This window comes from Apteryx rowi, unplaced genomic scaffold, assembly GCF_003343035.1.
Source record: "Apteryx rowi isolate R43461 unplaced genomic scaffold, aptRow1 scaffold_35, whole genome shotgun sequence".
In the NCBI taxonomy this organism is placed as follows: domain Eukaryota; kingdom Metazoa; phylum Chordata; class Aves; order Apterygiformes; family Apterygidae; genus Apteryx; species Apteryx rowi.
The window spans coordinates 1,147,350-1,169,411 of record NW_020449974.1 but is presented as its reverse complement, the minus strand read 5'-3'; the positions used below and the strand labels follow the sequence as shown (position 1 = coordinate 1,169,411).

The following is a 22,062-nucleotide window of genomic DNA, read 5'->3' as shown; positions in this document are numbered from 1 at the left end:
AAAGGAAGAATAAATATTTCCTTTTAGATACAAAATATTTTGTGAAATAGGTAGTATTTCCTTTTTCTTTTTTTTTTCAAGAGATATTTAGTCTCCTTTACTTATTCCAAATATTTTGGTAAACCATTATATAAATCTGTACGGTGTCCATTCGTGAACACTGTAGATAGTTTTGGCCACCATCCTTGCTTCTCACAGCCTTCTCCCTCAAGAAACCCAACCAACCGAACAGAAAAGTTGGAGGCTATAGCAGAACCTGAAAGGGTGTTGAGAAGCAGTCGGAGAAGATCAGAAGCATGAAACAATAAATGAGGTGGGACTAAAGAGGGTGATTGCCCCTTAGGTTAGAAGAGACAGCAAATGTGGATGTGATGGATCTGATGGGGCTATCTGAAATAGCGAATGGCAAGCAGATGGTGAATAACCGTGGTTATACTTGTTTCTCGTAGTGGAAGAGCTCAAGAGGCTTCGGTGAAATGATCAGGCAGCAGATTTAAAGCTAGCCTAGGAAGTACCTTTTCTACCAGCACAGAGTTAAGTTGTGGAACTCCTTGCTGCAGCTTTTTTAGGTGAAAAAGGTACAAAATGGTTCAGAAAGCAATTARATGTATTTGTGGATGAAGGGTTTATTTAAAGGTGCTGACTGGGGTGCGTTCTCCAGGTTAAAAAGTGCCTGAACTGTGGGTTTCGGGAGGCAGGATGACTATACTGCAGGAATGCTCTGTGCTTGCTTTATTCCTTACGGACTTTCCTAAGCATTTGCTGTAGTCTATAGTCAGGGGAAGATACTGGCCTAGGCCAGACCTTTAGTCTGGCTTAGTACAACAGGCTTATGCTTTTGTGGCACTCTAAGTTCTCTTTTTGAGCATGTCATCTTGTTTTAGGAATGCGTTCTGTTTGAATCATGGGAGAATAATAAGAGGGGAAGGTCATTTTTTTTGTAGGAATAGGAAAACTATAATTCTAGAYGACTTTGGGTTTACTCAGGCTAAACACATATTTAATATACCTCTATCTTTCCTAAGAGCCAAGTTGGTTACTTTGGGGTTTTCCATGTGCATTCCTTCTTTTAGCCATAAAGCTTCAACCAAAACCATGCATATTGAGAGCAGTGGTAATACTGCTCTTGATATTCTGTGGGTTTTCTACACTCCTCGGTCAGTAACTTGGATCATTGTTTTTGCAGATAATTAAGCCAAGCAAAAGGGTTTAATAAACTGATTCCTGAAGACTCTGGTTTCATGTTTCCGACAGTACCTGGTGGATTTTTCAGCCCTGGAGAATGTGGTTATTTTGAGGGTTGTTTGCATATTCATACCCATGATGTTCAAAACATCTTTCAAATATTTAAGGAGTTCTGTTGAAGAAAATCTGATAACACTGCCGTATGAAAATTATAGTCAACTTACGGAAATTCATTACTTCAGATAAATACCTTGAATTCTAGTAATTTTATTCATACTGAGATGTGTATACTGTGTTTGCTATTGTTGCTTTGCTCCTCATTATTTCATTTCACACACACATTTTTCTTTTTCAGTGGTCTTATTGTTCCTGAGAAAGACAGCAATGAAACAGTACCAGAAGTTGTAGCTACTTCTGGATATGCTCTTCTGCATTTCTTCAGTGATGCTGCCTATAATTTGACAGGGTTTAACATCACATATAAGTAAGTAGTACCATTCCTAAGTGGTTTTGGAGATTAAACGAATGTTGCAGGTTGAGTAAAAGGAGATTGATCTTTTCTCAGTTTTGTCTTGAAACAATCTATTGCTGTTGAAGCATGTAATTATGAGTATATACTTGAATTTAGATTTCTATCCTTATTATACCCTTACAACAGCTAATAACTGTAATGTGCTCGACATTAACTTCAGTTGTGAATTACAAGTGTGGGTAAATGTTTGCTTAAAAAGACATCATATTATTTATTTTACGTTATTAGATTTGTTTGATCATATTCAGTCAACCAGAATTGATTTGTTTTGTGCATATGTGTGCTCTTATACGTTCTGCAGAGGCACTTCTGCATGAACATGCTTTGCATAAGCACACGCATTTCACTTGAGATCCAGGATTATATCTATTGCTGAGATACCCTAAGTGTGGGGGGGTTTTTTGTGTGTGGGAAGGATGGGAAGGGGAGATATGCTTTCTTTCTTCAGTTTTTGGATTGAATTATTTAACYTGTTTCCCTTTAGTCTGAATTTTTTTTTAATGTTCCTTGTTTTTTATTTTAAACATTATAGATGGGCTCTTTCTAATTGCTAACATATATTTCATGCTTATTGATGAACTTTTTCAAAATAATTCTAGATTATTCCCTAATTCATTGACTTTTTTTCGAAAGGTTATGTTTTGAAGTAAAAGATGGTGGTACGGGCATACTAGCAGAGATGGAATTTCTGCCTTCTGGTGGGCATAATGGGCTTTGAATTTTATGTTGTTGCAGATACAACTTATGTTTGTGCTGTACTAGGATATTTTAGTTTGGGTGTAACTTGCAGTCACCTTTGTCTTCAGTGAATCAGCTACAAGGTCCTCGGTCGCAGGTGACTTTTTGCAAAATTAAAAGTTTCCGTAAAATGAGGTGATCAGGTTTTGAAAACTGATCTTAAAATGTTTGACGTTCTAATCCTTATTAAGCATTTAAATAAACAGTCGATTCTTTGAAAGATGGGGGTCATCCAAGCACCTCTTCAGGGCTTCAGAAGAATATGAGGAGCTTTTGCAAAACTGCTTGAAACTTAGCAGAAGCAGTGGCATCCAATTTTGAACATGTGGCTGATACCATAAACCGTGACACCATCTACTGTCAGCTATCAGTATTACAGTCTAGCAATACAGTTGAAAAAATCACTTAAAGAATTACCTGTTTTCTCAAGTTAGTGTTATAATGTTTCTTTAAACTCATTTTCTTAATCATTTCAGGCAGTCTTCAAGTACTGTTTTGTGCTTTGTTTCTTCTGCAAGTTCTAGTGTTTAGATTTCCTCCTAACATTCTTGCAGAGAGTAGATGGAAGGATCTATTTAAGTTTCTTTTCAGTTTAGCAGTCTTTATAGTTACTATAGGAGATAGCTACCATCCAAATCCAAAGACAAACAGTTGTGAAATCATGGTCTTGGAGCTGGTGACTTCATCTATTGAAGACTGTGTAGTAATCCCTGTCTTTGAGTTGTACTGGTTAACGGATTGGCAACAACTGGAATTTGGAAAAGAGTAGGGCATTTGACTTTGCATCCTCAGCAAGGATGTATCTGCTTTTGCCTCAGTTATATTGCAGATGTTATGAAATCAGAAATGATTCAAGAGAGGCACGTATATGYCTTGGGATTCATCTCAAGTGTGTTCATTTGGTAAGCAGATCCCAGAATAGCGTGCAGTTGTGAGTAGTTTAAGTATAAATTGCACAGACACCACAAAGGCCTTATGTGCTGATTAAATTCTTCACTCGCTCTTGGAGGTTTTGAGGCAATTCATTTGCATTACAAATGGCTAAAAATCATATTAATTATTTTTCACAGTTGTTGTAAGCTTAACTGATGAGTCAGCTCTGTAGATTATGCATACAGAACAAATAAGTACAGGTCCGTCACATCAAATCCTAGATGAATGGCTCTCCTTGGGTATGTATATTAGGAAACCACTGAACTGCTCTATCAACTTTAGTTCAGCATCGCTCTTGTATTTGTTAGTAAGAGGTATGGCTGGGGGAGCAGCTGTTTCATTACTGACAAACCTTCTTTCCTTGACGTTTGCAGTTTCAATATGTGTCCCAATAATTGCTCTGGCCGAGGCGAGTGCAAACTCAATAACAGCAGCAATGCTCTTGAGTGCGAATGTGCCAAATACTGGAAAGGAGAAGCTTGCGATATTCCTTACTGCACGGACGACTGTGGGATGCCTGAGAGGGGGCATTGCGACTTTAATGATACAAAGGCATGTTTGTGCTCTGCAGACTGGCAAGGTGGGTATCCTGGTACATGTGGAGAAGCTCTTGTTAAGGGGATGCCTTTTTTTGTGTCGGCTCTTGCAGTTAAATTGGAAGCACTTGGGACTGTCCTGCTTGACAAGTATTAGCACTTTGTTTAGGAGCAGAATATCTGATGCTCCCACCTAGCTTTTCATATCAGAAGATGACAGGTTATTAGTATTGCTGTATACAGCAGCATAGCTGCTTTCAAAAGAAGGGAGAAATTTGTTACCAATCTGTTGTGTGCAAACATCAGTTAAAAAGTACTTAAAACTTCATTCCTATGTACTTGCAGCAAAGTTGAGACTTGTGGTAGTTAACCTATTTGAACACACAGAGTATTCTTGCGTCTTGTCCAGGTATGCTAGTCAGCCATGCCAGTCTGGACAACAGTTTGGACCAAAAACTGCATGCAAAAAAGTTTAAGAAAAAAAAAAGATATCTATATATCTCTATATATCTATAGATATATGTCACCTGTATTAAAGGAGATAGGTTAGGATTATTGTATGAAAGGGGGTAGTTTAGCTCCTTGTGGAGCTACGAGACTCCTGCTGCTCAATAGCTAAATGATGTAGGAAAGTCACCACAGGAGAGGTGCAAACAGGTGAGGTCTGCAACTCCACTGTGGCCTGTCTCTACTCTTGTTTAAAGAGGATCTGAAATATGGATGAAGTTTTGTTTGTCCTCTACCTTGTGTGGCCCTTTGAAAGAGCAAGAAGTAAACAAGTCTTGAAAATGTAGTGCTAGGAAGGAGAGGGGAAAAAAGAGGGAAGAGTAGCAACTAGCACTTGTATGACCTTTTGGGTTTTTACAGCATGCTGCTGAGCAGGTCTCCTGAAACCTTGGCAGACAGTATTGGGGCTGCTGTGGGCACATGGTAGCTGGATAAATGCTGGAAGATACCCCCATAGTGTGGAGCGTTTTTTTCTTTCTGAAACCTTTTTTAGAGTCAAAGTTAAGTGGGTTATGACTGGGACGTTGAGATTGCATACCATTGCATACCCATCACAGCTTGCTAGTGTGGGCAAGGAAATGAGTATCACAGCTTCTACCTGTTATCTGGCCATGTGCTTTCTCACCTGTAGTGTAGGTTATTGACCTCTAGCTGAAACACAGACCTGTAAAGAAACTACTTAACTTTTTTTAAAAAAAMCCTTTTTTTCCCCCCAGGTCCTGGCTGTTCCATTCCTGTTCCTGCGAACCAGTCGTTTTGGACCCGGGAGGAATACTCTCTTCCAAAACTTCCTAGAGCATCTCACAAAACCGTAATCCATGACAACAAAATGTGGATTGTTGGAGGCTATGTCTTCAATCATTCTGACTCTCAGAAGGTTTTAGCGTGAGTATAAACATGGATTAACTTAATCTAAGTATAAGAACGTAGATCTGAGAATAATTTTTAGAAAATGCTATTGTATGTGTTGTACTTTGACCTACACTCCATCTCCCGGAAAAAAAMCATCAATAATAAAAACTTTGACTCAGTTTGAGGTGGGGGGAAAAAACAGAAAAGGGGTGCTAATCTTGGAAATGAAAAAGCATAAAGTTCACAGAATGGTTGAGGTTGGAAGGGACCTCTGGAGATCATCTAGTCCAACCCCCCTGCTCAAGCAGAGTAACCTAGAGCACGTTGCACAGGATCACGTCCAGGCAGGTTTTGAATATCTCCAAGGATGGCGTCTCCACATCCTCTCTGGGTAACCTGCTCAGTCACCCAAAGGTCCAYCTGCCTTTGGCAGCACTAAACTATTCACTATATACTATAGTGAATAATATACTATACTATATATATTATACAATTCTAATTCTTTACTAGGTTAGCTTTTAATTGTACCTGGCCTTGTCTTCAAAGAGATTAGTTCTGTTTCTGTGTTATTAGCCCTTTCTTATATTGTATCTATGTTACTTCAGAGTGTTTGGTTCCTTAATGAAGATATACTGACTACTGTGGATGTGGATATTTAAGCACAGAGTAGTGCATGGGATACCAAGCTGGGAATGGCATTTAGGATGATGACATTTATGTGATCTGTTGAGGTAATTTAACAGTAACTAGGGTATTGGATAATATTGTGTACCCGTATTGAAATCCGTACTGAAAATGTTTTAAGTTACTTTTTTGAGCTTACTAATGTTCTGGCAGATCTAGGCAAAAGTGGATTTTTTTCCAGGGATACATGCATAGCTGGATTGCATTAATCTAAGCAAGAGCTGTGTGCTCTGAACTCAAGGCCAGAAGTAATAATTCTTGTAGTGGAAGTTAAAGAGGAACAGAAAACACACATAGTCATAAAATAGTTGCTGATTACTGCCACAATTTATTCTTTCAAAGTCCATGCCTGATTTTTCAACAGATACCATGTGGCTTCATTAAAGACTTTCTCAGAGATGGTTTTATCTCGTACAACTGTAAGCCTGGCAAGTATAGTTCATCACTGTATCTGAAAAGCCATGGGCCATTTTCAGGGCAGAGTGCTTCTCTCGCTTCAGGTTTATAGAAAAAAATATGCTTGATTGACAAAGCTATAATTAAAAAGTGCCTTTTAAACACTGGCAGTTCTTTCTAAAAGGCTGGAATTTGCCTGAGTTTAGTGTAAGTTGTCATAATTTAGCAGTCAGTGCATTAACCCTTGGTTTTGCATGGGAAAGAAAATTCAGGGTGCAGCAAATCAATACAGGGATATTAAGTAACAGAATAGGCTTGACTGAATTTTTTTAATTTATAGATAGTCTGTCTTGTGATGCTGAAATCTTATAAGACTTCTGTTAAATAAAATGATTTCCACCAAATCCTGGGAAAGACAAGTAATAATTTTCATCATTTGAATACATAATTCTCCAAAAAAAAAAAAAAAGAATCCAATTTTCATTGCACAGGTATGATCTTATTTCTGAAGAGTGGCTTCCACTGAACAACACTGTGAACTCGGTGGAGATGAGATACGGTCATTCGTTGGCTTTACATGAGGTAAATAAGTTTAGTGCTACAGATTCGTCTCCCAGCTTATTTCCCTTTTCTCCTCCCCACCCCTACCCTCCTTTCCCTTCCACAGACCAGTCTTGTTTTGGGAGGAGCATTTCTCCTTCAAAGGCTTGTCCACAGATATTCCCCTCTGTGTGTACTCGTACTTGGAAGAATCCTTGGATTAATATCCCAGTAAGTCGGTAGTGCCTTTACTGGTGTGTTCCTCCTCTCTCCTTCCCTTTTCTCAGGTGCCTTAAGGCTGACCAAGGTCAGTGACTACATTATTTCCTTCTGACTGTCTGTGCTTGTAAGACATGCCTGACAGCTGGAGTTTGCTGGAGTTTAACTGGTTCCCTAATTAGCTTTTGTGTAGACAGCAAAAATGTTATTGGGAGCTCTCAAGAGTCCAGTTGCAAGGCATCTGTTGTCCAAGGCACACAGGCAGAGCTGGTGGATTAGGGATTTTTGGAGCTTGCTCAGCTTCTGTAGTAGACCCCTGCATGTATTCTTCCAGCTTTGGAAATGACAGGTGGATTTGATCGTCTCTGACCTCAGTCCTCACCTGCATGCCTTGCTGTGGGTGCAGGCCAAGTGAGAGCAGAATGGCAAAACTCCAAGAGAACGTCTTGAAGAAGAGAACAAGTCTTTGGCACCTTAGCTCGTTTGAAAAGGAAAGGAGCTGATCCTTTACCTTTGTTCGTGGATTGTTAATTAACTCGTCACAGTGCAGGCCCATATAAATCATAATTAACAACACCTGAAAAACTGTGCACATCACAATTCATGAACAGAATACTTGAAGAACCTTCAAGTTGAAGCCCCCTCACCTGCAGGGGGCTGATTAACCTTCTGCGAGCAACTCTTCCCAAGATGCGCACTATACGGGGTTCGCCGTCAGTGACACGGAGTGGTTCTTAGCAATTCCCCAAGAGGCACCAGCTAGAGTAGAGAATTTCCCTTTCCAAGGCTGCCACCTTGTCAGCAGTGAAACAGGCACCTCCCTACACGCTTTGGTGGATTCGTGACTGACTTTGAGATGATTGGAAAAATCCACCAAGGAAACTGGAGAGAGCTTTGGAGCTTAGCTCTTATGGGATGATTAATAAAAGCCCGGTCTAGCTATCATGACACCTTGCTTTCCAAAGGCTCCCAATTTTTTGTCAATATGTTTATTTAGGAGACAAAGCTTTTGGTGTGCAAACATAAAGGAGTTTCTGTGCTATCTCCCCAGCTATCTTCTGCTTTTGGGGATTTGCAAACTATGGGAGGGATTTAGCTTGCGTATCAAAACAACACGACTTTGGGTGTCTACGTGTTGGGGTCTCTATGGGGACTGGCTCTCTGAGCTCCATTTACAGTGAACAGAGATCTAGTCAGTGGAGCCTGGAGAGCAAGTCAGCTACCTGAAAGCCGACAAACCTGCTTGCATTTGATCAGCTGAGTTGTTCTCCAGGGACCATTGACAAGCTTGCCATTTTTTAGAGGGGGTGCTTAGACACTCAGCTAGCATAGACACTTAAATTTATATGTTTGCTATCTGGAGGTCAATCCTGCCCCGTGCATCCCTCCTACTAAGTTCCCTGATCTAGGATTTCTTCTGTGTGCTAAAAATGTTCTGACAGTATCGACTTGAGTACATGGCAGTCGTGGTTGCTTTTGTATCAGCTGTGACCAACGATGGAGACGTGTGATATCTTTCCTTAATTTGAGCACAGGGCTCAAATACGCTTACCTAAAAAGCAGAACACCTGGTCATTTTCCTCCTATGCCTGAAGTGTTTCAAACCCTCCGTTCCCCCTTCCTAATAGAGTTGTGCAGTCGCTAGACTTTTCTGGGAAGAGAGCCATACTCTATCCATCCTGTCGAAGCCAAGCTGCTTTTTGGAAGAGGATGTTGGGGTCACGGATACTGAGTTCAGGCTAAGCGGTGTACAGCTCAGTCCAGGCAGGACTACGTTTTCGAAGGATGGGGATTCTGGGCTTTGTTTCATCCTTGTTCATCCGGAGAGAGGAGGAAAAACTTAGCAAGGCTGGGAGAGGTTAAGATATGGTGATTTTGTCACTTCCATATTAGCGGTGTCTTAAATACTGAATCTTTGGCCTCATTTTAAATCTGACTTCTTTCAGGATGATATGTACATGTATGGTGGAAAAATAGACGCGACGGGGAAYGTGACCAGTCAGTTGTGGGTGTTCCACATTCCCAGTCAGTCCTGGGCTCAAGTGACGCCAAAAGCCAAGGAGCAGTACGCTGTTGTCGGCCACTCGGCACACATCGTCACCCTGCAAGATGGTAGTGCAGTGATGCTCGTCATCTTTGGGCACTGTCCTCTTTACGGGTATATCAGCAATGTCCAGGAATACAACCTTGGTGAGTGGGGGTCCTACCTACCGTACGTTTGAATTTTAGCAGCTGGTTTGAGAGTTATTTAAATGAACCATATTAAGACAGCATAGCAAAGGTAGCCATGTTCTTCATCTTTTACTTGTATTTATTAGAACTGGAATCTATCTTCAAGCATTTGCATTATCCACAGTGAGCAGGGAGCCATATGCCTCCAGCTTTATAGAGTTTGTTAGATCCCAAAGACAAAAAGGCTGTGATTGAAAGACAAAGCTAGATAACTGTGGCACAGTTTAAATTCGTTTTCCTCATATTTCCTCCTCTCTCCCTCTGACAAAGAATTCACTTCTGAAATTATTTTTGTGTCCTGTGAATATAAGAGTGGATGTAATTGTTCAGACCGCCGATGCCCCTGTCTCCAGTAACAATCATTAGCGAATGCTTAGGGGAGCAGGGAGTGACTTTGTGGACTCCTTTTTGCTCCTTATTTCTGGGAATAGTCCGCACACTGATTTTAGGATCCAGAGGTTTCCAGCATCATCACAGGAGAAGAGGAGGAACCTCTCCAGAKGAACTGAACTGCTGCCTAACTTAACTGCTCTGAAACGGCTCTCTGGAGGCACCTCACTTGCTCCACTAACTGCGTAGAGAGGATAGCTTGGCCCCTAAAATTGGCAATGTAAATGTGCTGGGTATTCACAGAAATAGTGGTGGTGGTATCTGCACTGTTGACCCATTACCCTTGTCCCTTGGTCATCCTGATCCAGAGGATCTACTGGAGTTTCTAGAGGAGCAACCAGGGCATGTGTGGAGAGATGCATTCCTGGGTTTCTTGTTATTACAGTTTGCACCCCGGGTTCTGGTCTCTGGACATACTGTGCACAGCACCTGACCTGGAGTCGATATGGCAAACAACCCTGTGGCAAGGGAATTTTGGTTTGTGAGAGGAGTCTCTGCCTCCCATGTCCCGTCTTTCTTCCAYGGGAGAGTGTCATGGGAACCCATAGCAAGGATCTCTTTAGAAAGCTGCTGCATGAGAACCTGCCAGTGGTTGGTTTTGTTGTGCCCACACATGTGAGCTTGCAAGCTATTAAATTCCATTGCTTCAATTATTTTGTGTGCCTGATCTGCCCTGGAGTTAGGAAGCCTATACAGGGTTTAATTCTGGGTTTACTGCAGAGATTTGGTGTGGAATTTGGCGCTTCTGTTTCAGTTGCCATTACGTTGTGTCTGGAGTGCTTAAAATCAATGTTATTTCAGTGAGAGGACCGTTAATCACATCTCAGTTTTTATGTGCAGTGTTCTTCACAATCATACTTGGCTTCGGTGCTATCTGGCTTTGAATGTATAGAAGGGCTCTTAGGTACCGTTCCAAATCAAGCCACGGTGCTGGCATTTTGATGTCACTGAAATGCAATAGATTATTTCTGTGCTTTTTACTTCTCATTTGCTTAGCTTGTCTACAAAATTTAATAAATGACTGTAGAAGAGGTGTTTCTGGTCTAATTAAAAGTATTTAACACAACAGTACCTCTTGGCAGCAAACGCGCTCCTTGAAGGAGAATATTTTTGGATGTGAAGYGATAGAGACAGTGGGTAGATCTGAGTCGAGGGAAACCCGATTTGTTTCGCARTTGGGATATGTTGTTAATGGAGATAAATTAACCGTGCTCTGTCGTTCACATTTTTCATTTTTCAGCCACAAATACGTGGAACATTTTACAGACAAGTGGAGCTTTGGTGCAAGGAGGGTATGGTCACAGCAGCGTTTATGATCCAAATACAAGATCGATTTATATCCATGGAGGTTACAAAGCATTCAGTGCCAACAAATACAGGCTAGCAGATGACTTGTACAAATACGAAGTTGATACCCGTATGTGGTAAGTACCTCTTCTTCCTGTATACCCTCCTCTCCTTTTTGTATGCAATAGAAAAAGAGGATGAGGGTATCTGATAGAAATACAGCAGTACTTAGTTGCATTCAAGATAGTGCATTCCTCTAGATGTTATTTTTATGACCCTTTATGAATAGAGAATCATATAATTGCATATAATCGGGACTGTGAACTAGCCAAGAAATCTGTTTTAATATATTGTTGTATTAAAGCTGAAAGGAAAAATACTTGATGGGATTTTCTTGCCAGCAGTACAGACAATGCATACGAGTGCAGTTACTGTAGTCAAGTGAGTGATAATTCATTCTGCAGTTAAGTCTGCAAAAGAATTTCTATTATAACCCCATTTTCTTCTGGCTCTGTAACGATCTGAAGCATTCATTTCTTAAGCTGAAATCTTCTGTGACTGGTTTCTGCCCAACGGTGAGTTTTATTAGAAAACCACAGCACAACTTGACAACTTTGRGTTTTATAGGTGAAGTGTGTTTTCCTCAATTTTGTGCTTTTCTTAAAGGGTTTTWAAAGCCTACTGACAAAAGGGGGCTGATCTTTTGAATTCACGCATGTAAATTTGAGTCACTATATCACTTTTTGAGAGTGTAACTTATATTTCTGCCACAACTCTTTCCTTTTTTTGATTTGTTTGATCCTCCAATTCTACCGTGGAGCAGGCAAATTTGGGTGAATGGGCAGAAAATGTCACACACGTATCTGTTCCCAAACTCTTCCAGCAGCAACCTTTTTGCAGGGCATTTATTTTGCTAGTCTCCAGAGGACTAGAATAAGACCAGCCTCGGTGGTCCTTTCGCTGTCAGAGCAGGCAAGTAGTTTTGCATCAAGGCAGTAGAAGCATACTTAGAAATGGTCTGTTCATCTTTATTTTATTTCTTATTTTTGGTGTAATTGACTCCCTTTTTTTGTTCTTTGGTAGTTTAGGCCCTCTCTCTCCCTCCTGTGATTTCATGGTGAGGACGGACAAAAAAGCAGTCTGCTGAGTTTTATTCGACAAGCTTGTTTCTCCCCGTGTTCCCTCCAGTGTTTTGCTGGGGGTTTTACAGTCTTAAAACTGTGGCCCTGTCTCAGGGACAGGGTAATGCTCCAAAAGCCCCTGTGTGCAGCGACGCTGCAGCTCAGACCTTAGGAACAGGTCCCTGGCTTGGGTCATCGATCTGCTCTTTGCCCAATATTTCACTGTGGAAGTCTTTGCTTTAATATAAACTTCGTTCACAGTGTTGCTGTCCYGCAGCGCTCCAGCTGCAAAAACTTGCCAGTTGCGACAGTGTTGCCTGTGACACAGACGTCATATTTGTGTTTTTCTGCACTCTCGCGCTCTCTGAAAAGTAGAGAAATTCTACAAAGAGTGACCCAAAGAGTGTCGTTTCTCACGCTGAGTAAAGGTGAGGGCAGTGGCTAATATGGTTAACACTATCCATGATTWAATCACAGATGAGACACTGAGTTTTGCAAATATTAAGCTGCAGGGCTCTAGTATAGGCTGCATAGTTTTCCCTGAAATAGTTTTGTTAGGTTTGAGGAAGAGATGATATCTAACTTAAAAGAATTCTTTAGGTTAGTATAAAATGAATATTACCTCGACTGGGGTCCTCCAGCACCGTATCAGCAGTATAACTGCCAGTGCTCAAAGCTCAGTTACTGTGAAAACTAGGTGACGCTCCCTAGGGAAGGGGTTGATGATTTTAAGATCCTTAGCTTTGGGAAGATGCTTTCATGGACGCCTGTCTCCTATGAATTGGAAAGCAATTTGGAAGATGAGAGAATCACCTTACAGGAGGAACTGAACAGTCTGGAAAGAAAGTTGTTAAATATTTCATTGGAAAAAATTAATGAAATGGTATCCCTCCACAATTCCTTCTCCAGCGTGGGTTTATGGATTGTTTTGCCTCTATCAGGTACTAATCGGTTGCATTAATACATGTGTTTTTATTTCTGAAGGACAATTCTTAAAGACAGTAGGTTTTTCCGCTATTTGCACACTGCTGTGATAATGAGTGGAACCATGCTGGTGTTTGGAGGAAACACGCACAATGACACCTCAATGAGCCACGGCGCTAAGTGCTTTTCTTCGGATTTTATGGCATATGATATTGGTAAGTTCTTGCAAAAATAATAATAAAAAGAAGTCTTAGCGATTCGAAGAGAGCTGTCTTCAAAAAGATTAATTTCCATGCTGCGTATATTATACCAAATGCTACTAAGCAGACTGCAGAAGAATGTGTAATCAGGAGAGGCARAATGAGCTGCTGCAGTGATTTCTAGGCAAATATGACAGCAGTTCTGTGGTCAGTAGCTTATACGTAACCTTGGGCATTAAAAATTATTTCTTAAACATAAAGAAAGTTGTTATAATGTCTCAGTCAAAAAGCTTAGTTGATATTTTGAGTATGTTTTAATCTCTGATTTAGCAAAAATGTAAGGCGTTACGACAGAAGCACTGGACACTGCTGAAGCTCTACTTACACCTTGCGTGCTCTTGTTTTAACTGAAGGCTGACTTCTCATGTCACTGTGCTGCTTTGTAAGCTCAGTTAATATGTACACTTTGAAAGTATAAACATCCCCATCCACATTATTTAATAATAAAGCGGAATGATTAGATTTTATTTTGAAGGATTMGATTTTGATGAGTTGGAATAACCAGAAGAGGGCAGCATTTATTTGTGARTTTGGAGTCCAGCGACTGTGCATTTAAGAAGGAGGGGGGGAAAAAAAAAAAAAAAAGAGATGAAATTATCTAAAAGAAGATGCATGCGCATCCAGATAATTCCCTTTGGAGAAAAACACCATTCCTTACTCATATCACATTCTACCGTCTGCTGTTAGAATTCCTTGAAATATGGGATCTCTTGTTTGATTCCCTGAAATAATCCTGTGTGCTWGAATTAGTGGAATGATTGTCCATCGAGATTGCTCTCCTGGTTGTGAAAGGAATATGCCAGCAAATGGATTRCTTGGAGTAGCAGTGTTTAGCATCCTTGTGCAGTTTTGCTCTCTGTAACAAGGACTATTCTCTCCTGCTACCTGCGATCGCAAGTCATGCGTGCTCCTAGCTGGCTTTATTGGGAGTTTTTACTTCAAACTAGCTATTTTGACAGTCAAGCGGAGGAGGGAGCAATTTTTTAAAACTTGGGTAACAGTAGGGATAAATTTTTCTTGCTAAACTTTGCTACCTTTCATGACCCGCTGAACTCTCTGTTAGACGTAAAACGCAAATTGCATCAGTTTGACAAAATACGTCAATAGCAATGCTTTTTCAATTTGGTTTAGTTACAGGCAGGCTTCCTCCTGCGGGAAGTACGCGTTATAATCAACTTGCCCCAGTCCTTACCAGGTTTACACCGAGAATTAGGGCTTGCATTGATCACACTTCACGCGGCAGGGATGGGAGGCCTTCCCGTGCTCCGGCATACTCTCATTTCTATAAGGCAGACTCTCAGGCTAGAAGCTGGAAAGAACAGCTTTCCAAAAGACCGGGTCCCTTCGCTATGGGGTGCACCTACGACAGTAACAGAACCTTCACGGGCAACTTGTCTCCAAATACAATTACTGCTGTTTAAGTAACCCTTCTCTTTCATTTAGAAATAAGTTTTAACTTTGTTTTTCTAAAAATCAGCATGAAATATTCATCAAAAGACTATATGTGTATAATGAGTTTTCCCCCCAGGAGAGAAATTAAATCTCTTCTATTTACCCAATCAAAAATTGTTTGGATGCCAAACACAGAAGGAGGCTAGATATTTTCGTAGCGTACAGGTTCTGTTTGAATAGTACATTTAATAAAGTCCTATGCATTGTAAATTTTAGGCTTGGTTTAACTCATAAGTCAGGAAGGAGAGTGTTCTTTGTAGTTTCAGAATCATTCATTTTTTCCAATACTTGATCTTCTGTTAAAGATGGGAAAGAAGCTTAGAAAGCAAAACATTCCAAGCCTTCCATTAATCTAGCAAAATATGTTTCTTGGCCTCACATAACTCACAACTCGCTGGATAAAAAAAATCACAAATTGCTGTCCAATTTTGTTGAAGCTTCCTGTTAAAAATTGGAACCATGCGTGCTTGTTTCATGAGTGATGCTGGGGTAGGTTAAATTCTTTTAAAATTGAGTAAATGGCATTTAAAAATAAATTTTAAAACCGTGATTTACCAAAGTATTAAATCCAACCATCTGAGTCCTATATATTTTATTTATCAGCACACATATCTTGAACAGAAGTGTCAGTGGGTGCATAAGTTRGAATCAGTTTGCTTACCAAACAATTTTCCAATTAAATTTGGTAAAGAATTAATGAGGTTGTTTTTCTCTGCCCTCTCGCTTTATTTACATACTAGTTTTGGTTTGTGGGCTTATTTTTTCAAAGATTCAGTCCATGACAAAACAGTTTTATCTTGTATTAAAGAATTTGTGAGTGTTGGAGAGGCTCTGTAGGTCTTTCCAGCAGATTGACTTTTCTGTCTTAATTTCATAAATTGCATACAACTGCCTCTGGRACATTAGCCCCCAAGGTGTTCCCATTTACTTTGCAAAGTTTAAGTGGTATGAATTGGACTGACTTTTTCTGCTTTTGTTCCTTTGATTGCTCAGTGGGTTATATGTTTCTTAAGTTGTTTTTTTTCGTACTGCCTAARGGAAAAAATTACCTGAGAAACCAAAGTAAAAAATGAGGCAAAACTTACAAATGTTATGCTAATAGAAAAAGATGGAATAATCTCACGTTATATTAAAAGAAAAAAAAAAATCCTTAAGCTATGATGAGTGAAAAATATTTTTAAAAACATGGATAGCTGCCCTCTAGGGACATAATTGCAATGAAAAAAAAAGGATAAAAGTCTCTGTTCTCAGTGATGCTGGTTTGGGGCGGAACTGCGAATAATTCACATGTAAACAGATAAAAACTGAACTTGTTATGGAGTGAAAAATTCCACTAGTAAAGGAAAAAAAAACCCTTCAAACCACCACCACTTAATTACACGTGATTGCCCAAAAGCTAATAACCTCTTCAGCACAAGGCCATGAAACTTTCTTTCATAATGAGCTGTCTAGATGACAGGGCAGGGCTATTGCATCCTTCCTTTTCCTTTCCGTGATACCGTGAGGTCATTGTGAAGACCAAGTCTTAAGTCTAAGTGTTGCAAAGCAAGATAATGCCATTGCACTTGATTCTTCTGGAGGCTCTGGTCTTCCTCTGAGAGAGTCAAGAAACAGCTAAGCTGCCTTTGGTGCTAAAGTGGTTGTAAATGGATATAGTGTCAACTTTGTCTKGACATGCTGTAATGCCGTGTGCCTTCATAAACTGCCCTATTTCACTCTAGAGAGTTGCGTTTTGGTGATGGGTGGAATGGTCATTAAAGTACTGTGGGATCTTTGAGGAAGGAAGGTGCTGCATAAACTGAGTCGTTAATTATATGTGAGGAACGTTTCTGAAATGAGCTTTCCTTAATCCTAGCTTGTGATCAGTGGTCTGTGCTTCCTCGCCCCGATCTCCATCACGACGTGAACAGGTTTGGACATTCTGCTGTGCTGTACAACAGGTAAGGAAGCAAAGACTCCGGCGTGTGGTGGCATATTTCGCTTCTCAGTAAACTCAAACACCTTTACATGTCTGTGCACGTGTGTGTGTGTGTGTGTGTGTGTACGTTGATGTATGTAAATCCGAGACGAGATTTGAGAATGTGTCTTCCAAATCTGCTGAAGTTCTCTGATCTTAACTCTTGTAATGACTTCAGTGTCCACCCTTCGCTCTCAGCCCTTTTGTCCTTCTGAGCTTCTAGCACGTCAGCTTCTTCGCTTGACTAAGCTGTCTCAGCTCAYTTAGTTGCTACAAAAATTGAATTGTTTGTTTCTTCTTTCTTTCTCCTTCTGTCTAGCTGCACTGTCAACTTTTATCTTCAAAACCATAGCTTTCCCTCATGGTTTCTGAAGTTGATGTCTTCGTTTATATAGTTTATCCAGTCTGGCTCCTCTGTACCAGTCATATGATGTACAGTGCTTGGGTGAAATYGTAGATGAGATGATGATTCCTGCCATTTAACATTATATCGCTGTAATAATATCCATGCTTTCAGGCGAATGTCTCTTGTTACTGTCTTTGGTGGAACTAAGTTTGAGGCCGTCTTCAAAGAAATGATATTTGCTAGGAGTCTTCCATTCTAGTTCCTTCATCCTTTTGAAGATGTTTTTCATAAATCAGCAGCGTTATTTAAAGGACCGTTTAAGCTAGAGAGATAACTCATACTGCCTTTAAGAGAAAGATATACTTCTAGATGCTGCTTCTCTAGGTATATCTCTATATATCTAGAGAATCTAGTATATACTTCTCTTTTTGTCTCTGCAGATAATCGCTCACTATTGTGTTTGTTTCGGTATTTATTGAATACCAGCTGTGTGTTTGCTCCCATGAAGAATGATTAAGCTTATGCCTAAGTGCTTTCCTGAAGTGGGATGAAAATACAGTGTTAAAATATTTTTTAATCAACCAAACTTTTATTTAGTTGCATTATTTCTTATGCACTGTCTTGCTAAATATACACTTACAAACACGGATGCACAGTTTTTTTTGGGCAGTGTTTTTATGTAACTAATGAAATTTGATGTTATGCCTACAGCAGTTGTGATGTTAAAGAAGGTTTAAAGAAAACACCACATTTTTTTCCTCAAAACATTACTTTGCTTTCAGTTGACACAATGACTCTTTGCTCAGTTGCTAAGAGCCATGAAAATAACTGTGGTTTTGTCACAGCAGTGTACCAAGATGTGACAACATTGAATTGTTTTGTCACAGTTTCTGAGCACTGATTTAATGGTGTGATACCGTCTCACCTATTTTAGCCTTCCTTCCTTTCTTGCCACTGTTCTTGAAAGGAGAATCCTGCATTTCTGCAGCATTTTGTTTATATTCACGCTAATTGGGTGTCACCCAGAGGTTTGGCTGAAAGGGAAGCGTTTTATCTAGGATAAGTTTGACTCTTGTCTTTCTCAGAAGCCATGTATTGAGATCCTTTGGGTTCTCTGACCTAGTGGAACTTGATTGACCCTTGTCTTTAGTGCATTACTTATCCAAGTAAATAGATCTCAGTTATATACACACTACAATGTAATAAAACACCTTATACCTTGAATAAAACCGAGCTGCAGCAGTACATGGTCTGTAAACACAGACGCAAATGTTCATATATTTATTTGCATTTTGTTTAGCACCATGTACGTATTCGGAGGCTTCAATAGCCTCCTCCTGAGCGACATACTGAAGTACACACCGGAGCGATGTGAAGCTTTTGATAACGAAACGGCTTGCTCGCGAGCRGGTCCCGGAGTCCGGTGCGTGTGGAACGCCACCGTTCCCCAGTGTGTCCCCTGGGAGATGGCAACGCTAGAGCAGCAGCAAAAGGTCTTTGAGGACTGTCCTCCCAAGCCAGGTATGTGCAACGTCCTCTCTGTTTCCCTTTCCCAAGGCGCCTAGGTTTTTTCCTTTCCAAATTGCATCTTGCRTTATTTTTGTGCCATTGCCAGAAAAAGTTCAAGACGGGGGGCTGTAGTTCTGTTTCCGTATATGCCCTCRGAGGAATCCCTCTGACCAAGCGGCAGCAGTGGCATGAGGACATTTGCATCTCCCTGGAGCTGCTGCGTCACCTCCTTAGGGCTTTTTCTACTRTACTGAGTGTCACTTTCCAAAAAGCTTGTACTTACTTCCCCATCCCGAATAGACATCATCAGTCAGGAATCAGGCCTGGACCATTGCTGTGTAGACGGTTGCTCCAAGAACTGCCCTTGTGAGAGCCAACAAGTCTTTTGATGAGCACCATGGGGCAAGGGAGGGGCATCTGGGCCCCACTGTGCTATTCTGTGCTCTTCAAAGGAGATAGCAGGAAGAGAGTTATCAAAAAAGTTGCTTTATTTTTCCTTCTGCAGTATTATATGGATAGGGGCATGGAAAAAGAACATTTGTCTTAAGGTTTGATTCCTGTGTTCTCGCTTACAATAACTTTCTAACAGTTTCTCAATGCCTTATCCCAATGCATTCATTGCTCTGGATTGAATTATATGAACCTTGATTCTGTAATAGGTTGCAGCCTTTAATTATTTAAAAGAAATTGATGTAAAGGGACATTGCTTTGATGGGCTCTCAATGTACAATAAATTTTCACAAAACACAGGCGATAAGCAATTGGAAAGATGAAGTGGAAAGTTCAAGCTTTGCATGAAAATGCTCCACATAATTGAAGGCCAGGATTTCAGCAAAATGGGCCTGCAGTGGTAGAYTTTCACTGTCCTTGTTAAATGTCCTCTGGCATCATCTGCATGTGCATTGACTGAACATGCATGCATGGTCTTAGTTCATGTGCTTCTGTGTCCTGGTGCATTTTCTTGTATTGTGTTTTACTGATACTTGGGCACTAAAAATTATTAATGGTACAAAAGAATGCAATTTTTCTATCAGTCCAGTCCCATCAAAGTGTCTGATCTACTAACTGGTTGTTAATGAAAAATCTCCAGGCRCTACTGTATGGTTTTATCTTTTGCTGTATATAATCAAGTTCTTGGAACTCTGTCAGGAAATGCCTGTTTTTGGTCATGCAGGTTTTTTTCTTTAATAGTTGTAGACAGTGAAAAATGTGATCAGATTACAGACTGCTATAGCTGTACAGCAAATACAAACAACTGTCAATGGTGCACTGACCAGTGTATCTCAATGCAGAACAACTGCACGGAAGAGCAGGTAAAGTCTCTCTAATACTTCTGTAGTTTAAATTTAGCTTTTGAAATGTTGCGTGTCCCAGATGTCTTCATCTGACAATACGACCCCTCTTGGTTTGTTGTTTCCAGTGCATGTGTAGCTCTGAACTGCTGACGTTTGAATTTTTCAAGTTGGTCCAAGGGGTTTTCGTGACATTCTTTCACTCTTTAAGTGAAAAGGATGTCAAAGGGCAGGGGTAGAGGRGAAGGTTTCATGATGAGTGCGATGTGATTATTCGCTGAGGCACATATCCATTCAGGTTTGCCATTAATAGAGCCTTCTCTGGCTCTAGAAAAGAAAAACTAACCTTTTCGTAAAAGGTCTAGCGGGGAAAAGGTCAGATGCTGGCCTGGGGGAATATCCTAAATATGCAGTAGAGGCTGTATCCAGTGTCACAACTTTTGAATATATGGGTTGCTTTGTAGGTCTGAAGTGTAGAGCTTAGAGTGGTAGTCTGTGTTAAGCAGACCTGTTTGGAGAGGAAAAAAACCTTGTCTGTGCTATTTATTTTAGGTTCCTATTACTATGTATGATAACTGTCCAAAGGATAACCCTGCATATTATTGCAGCAAAAAGACAAGTTGTAAAAGCTGTGCCATGGATCAAAACTGTCAGTGGGAACCTAGGAATCAGGAGTGCATTGCTTTACCAGGTAGGTATTGATTGTATTTGTGTAAAATAAATAAACCCAGAATTAATTCAGTACAAAAGTATTAGGGTTTTTTTTYYCCYYYTWAAAAMMAAMMAAMMAACAAAAAAAAMCCCATAACCAAAAAAAAACCCAGAAAACACTATGTAATCTTTTACTGCTGAGATGGAGCAAATAATATTCTTTAATCATAATGTGTTTGGTACGAGACTTTATTTCAAGGAAGTTCAGAAAGTCTGATGGGATATTCTTCAGTCTTTTTCAGTCCCAATTGTCTGAAGAGGAGTATGATCATTTGTATAATTATTAGCCTGTGTTTCATCTCTGTTTTTTCACTTGATAAAAGCAGCACTGTTGATATAATAGGCTTCTGTAAGGTATTAGATTTAATAACGCATGCTATTTAATTTTAGAAGCTAGAATTGTGTGAAAGCAGAATGGCACATACTGGACGGATTAGACAAATAACATCTAAATGTATAAGGAAAATTCTCTTATTAGAGTGTTTCTAGTGGGAGCTCATAGGAGTTGATCATTAGTCTTTTCTGGAGTACTTTTTTTTTTTTTTTCTCTTCAGTGACCGGGTAGGAAATACAGCTTCTTCAGCAGTTGACATTTACAGTTAATAAAATATAGAGAAGGGGAGAAAAACCACAAGGACAGGACCTTCAGATTGGCATGGATGGCCTTCCTCTAGTAACCCGCTTAGGTCTGGACCTATCCAGGTCTGGCATCGGCTAGTCTGGAAGAGAGAAAAAATGGGGAGACTTCAGAGAAGAATCACAAGAGCGAGAAAAGCATCTTTTAATGAAACCTATGAAGAGCTTAGTCTAGGTTGTTGTAGAGAAGGGGGTGATTTGGTCATAGTCTGTAAAAACCCACCTGAAAAGCTGGCAGTTGAGAGCTTTTCAGTCTGTTAGACCAATCTAAAACAACCTGTTGTAGGTAGGCATTGGCTCTACAAAGATTCACACTAAAAACGTCCATCGTGTTTCTAGTAAGGGTAGTTACAAGTGTGTGTGTGTTATTAGTTCTTCGGTAGTGGGCATGACTGTTCTCAAGATTAAACAGGAATTAATCCTGGAAATTCGGTGCTGTGGACAGGATTACCAGCAACCGCCTCCTGCAGCAAGTTATCCTTACGGTTGTGGTTGAAGATATGGCTTAAGCCATCAGCAACATATTCATTTGCTTTCCACTACTCTTTCTTCTGAAATGATTTTACTATTCTAGGTTCAAATAAGTGCTTTTAATACATACTGCAGAGTATTAAAAGATGATGTCTCACTTTAGCTCCCCTAAACAGCTTTGCTTTCTTCCGAATTATTTATACGTAAATATTTTTGAGCATGCCAGCCAAGTTGGCAAACCCGTGCTGCTCTTGGATGGGTCTGTAGGTTTTATTTTGGTTGAACAGCTCTTTCACTATTTTGAGCATAGTGAAGATCACCTGCACCTCGTTTTACTTTTTTTTTTCTTTTT

The 22,062-nt window shown here is 40.1% G+C and overlaps 1 protein-coding gene across 1 annotated transcript in view; it reads left to right on the top strand.

Moving 5' to 3' along the window:
- Positions 1-22,062, top strand: part of ATRN (attractin) — a 124,214-nt gene that overhangs the window by 19,093 nt on the left and 83,059 nt on the right. Inside the window, exons 4-14 of the mRNA XM_026072754.1 lie at positions 1,541-1,669; positions 3,763-3,968; positions 5,148-5,316; positions 6,855-6,945; positions 9,069-9,312; positions 10,985-11,168; positions 13,137-13,291; positions 16,644-16,728; positions 18,392-18,612; positions 19,792-19,913; positions 20,445-20,583. Coding sequence (XP_025928539.1) covers positions 1,541-1,669; positions 3,763-3,968; positions 5,148-5,316; positions 6,855-6,945; positions 9,069-9,312; positions 10,985-11,168; positions 13,137-13,291; positions 16,644-16,728; positions 18,392-18,612; positions 19,792-19,913; positions 20,445-20,583 — 1,745 coding nt within the window. The remainder of the gene's footprint in view (positions 1-1,540; positions 1,670-3,762; positions 3,969-5,147; positions 5,317-6,854; positions 6,946-9,068; positions 9,313-10,984; positions 11,169-13,136; positions 13,292-16,643; positions 16,729-18,391; positions 18,613-19,791; positions 19,914-20,444; positions 20,584-22,062) is intronic.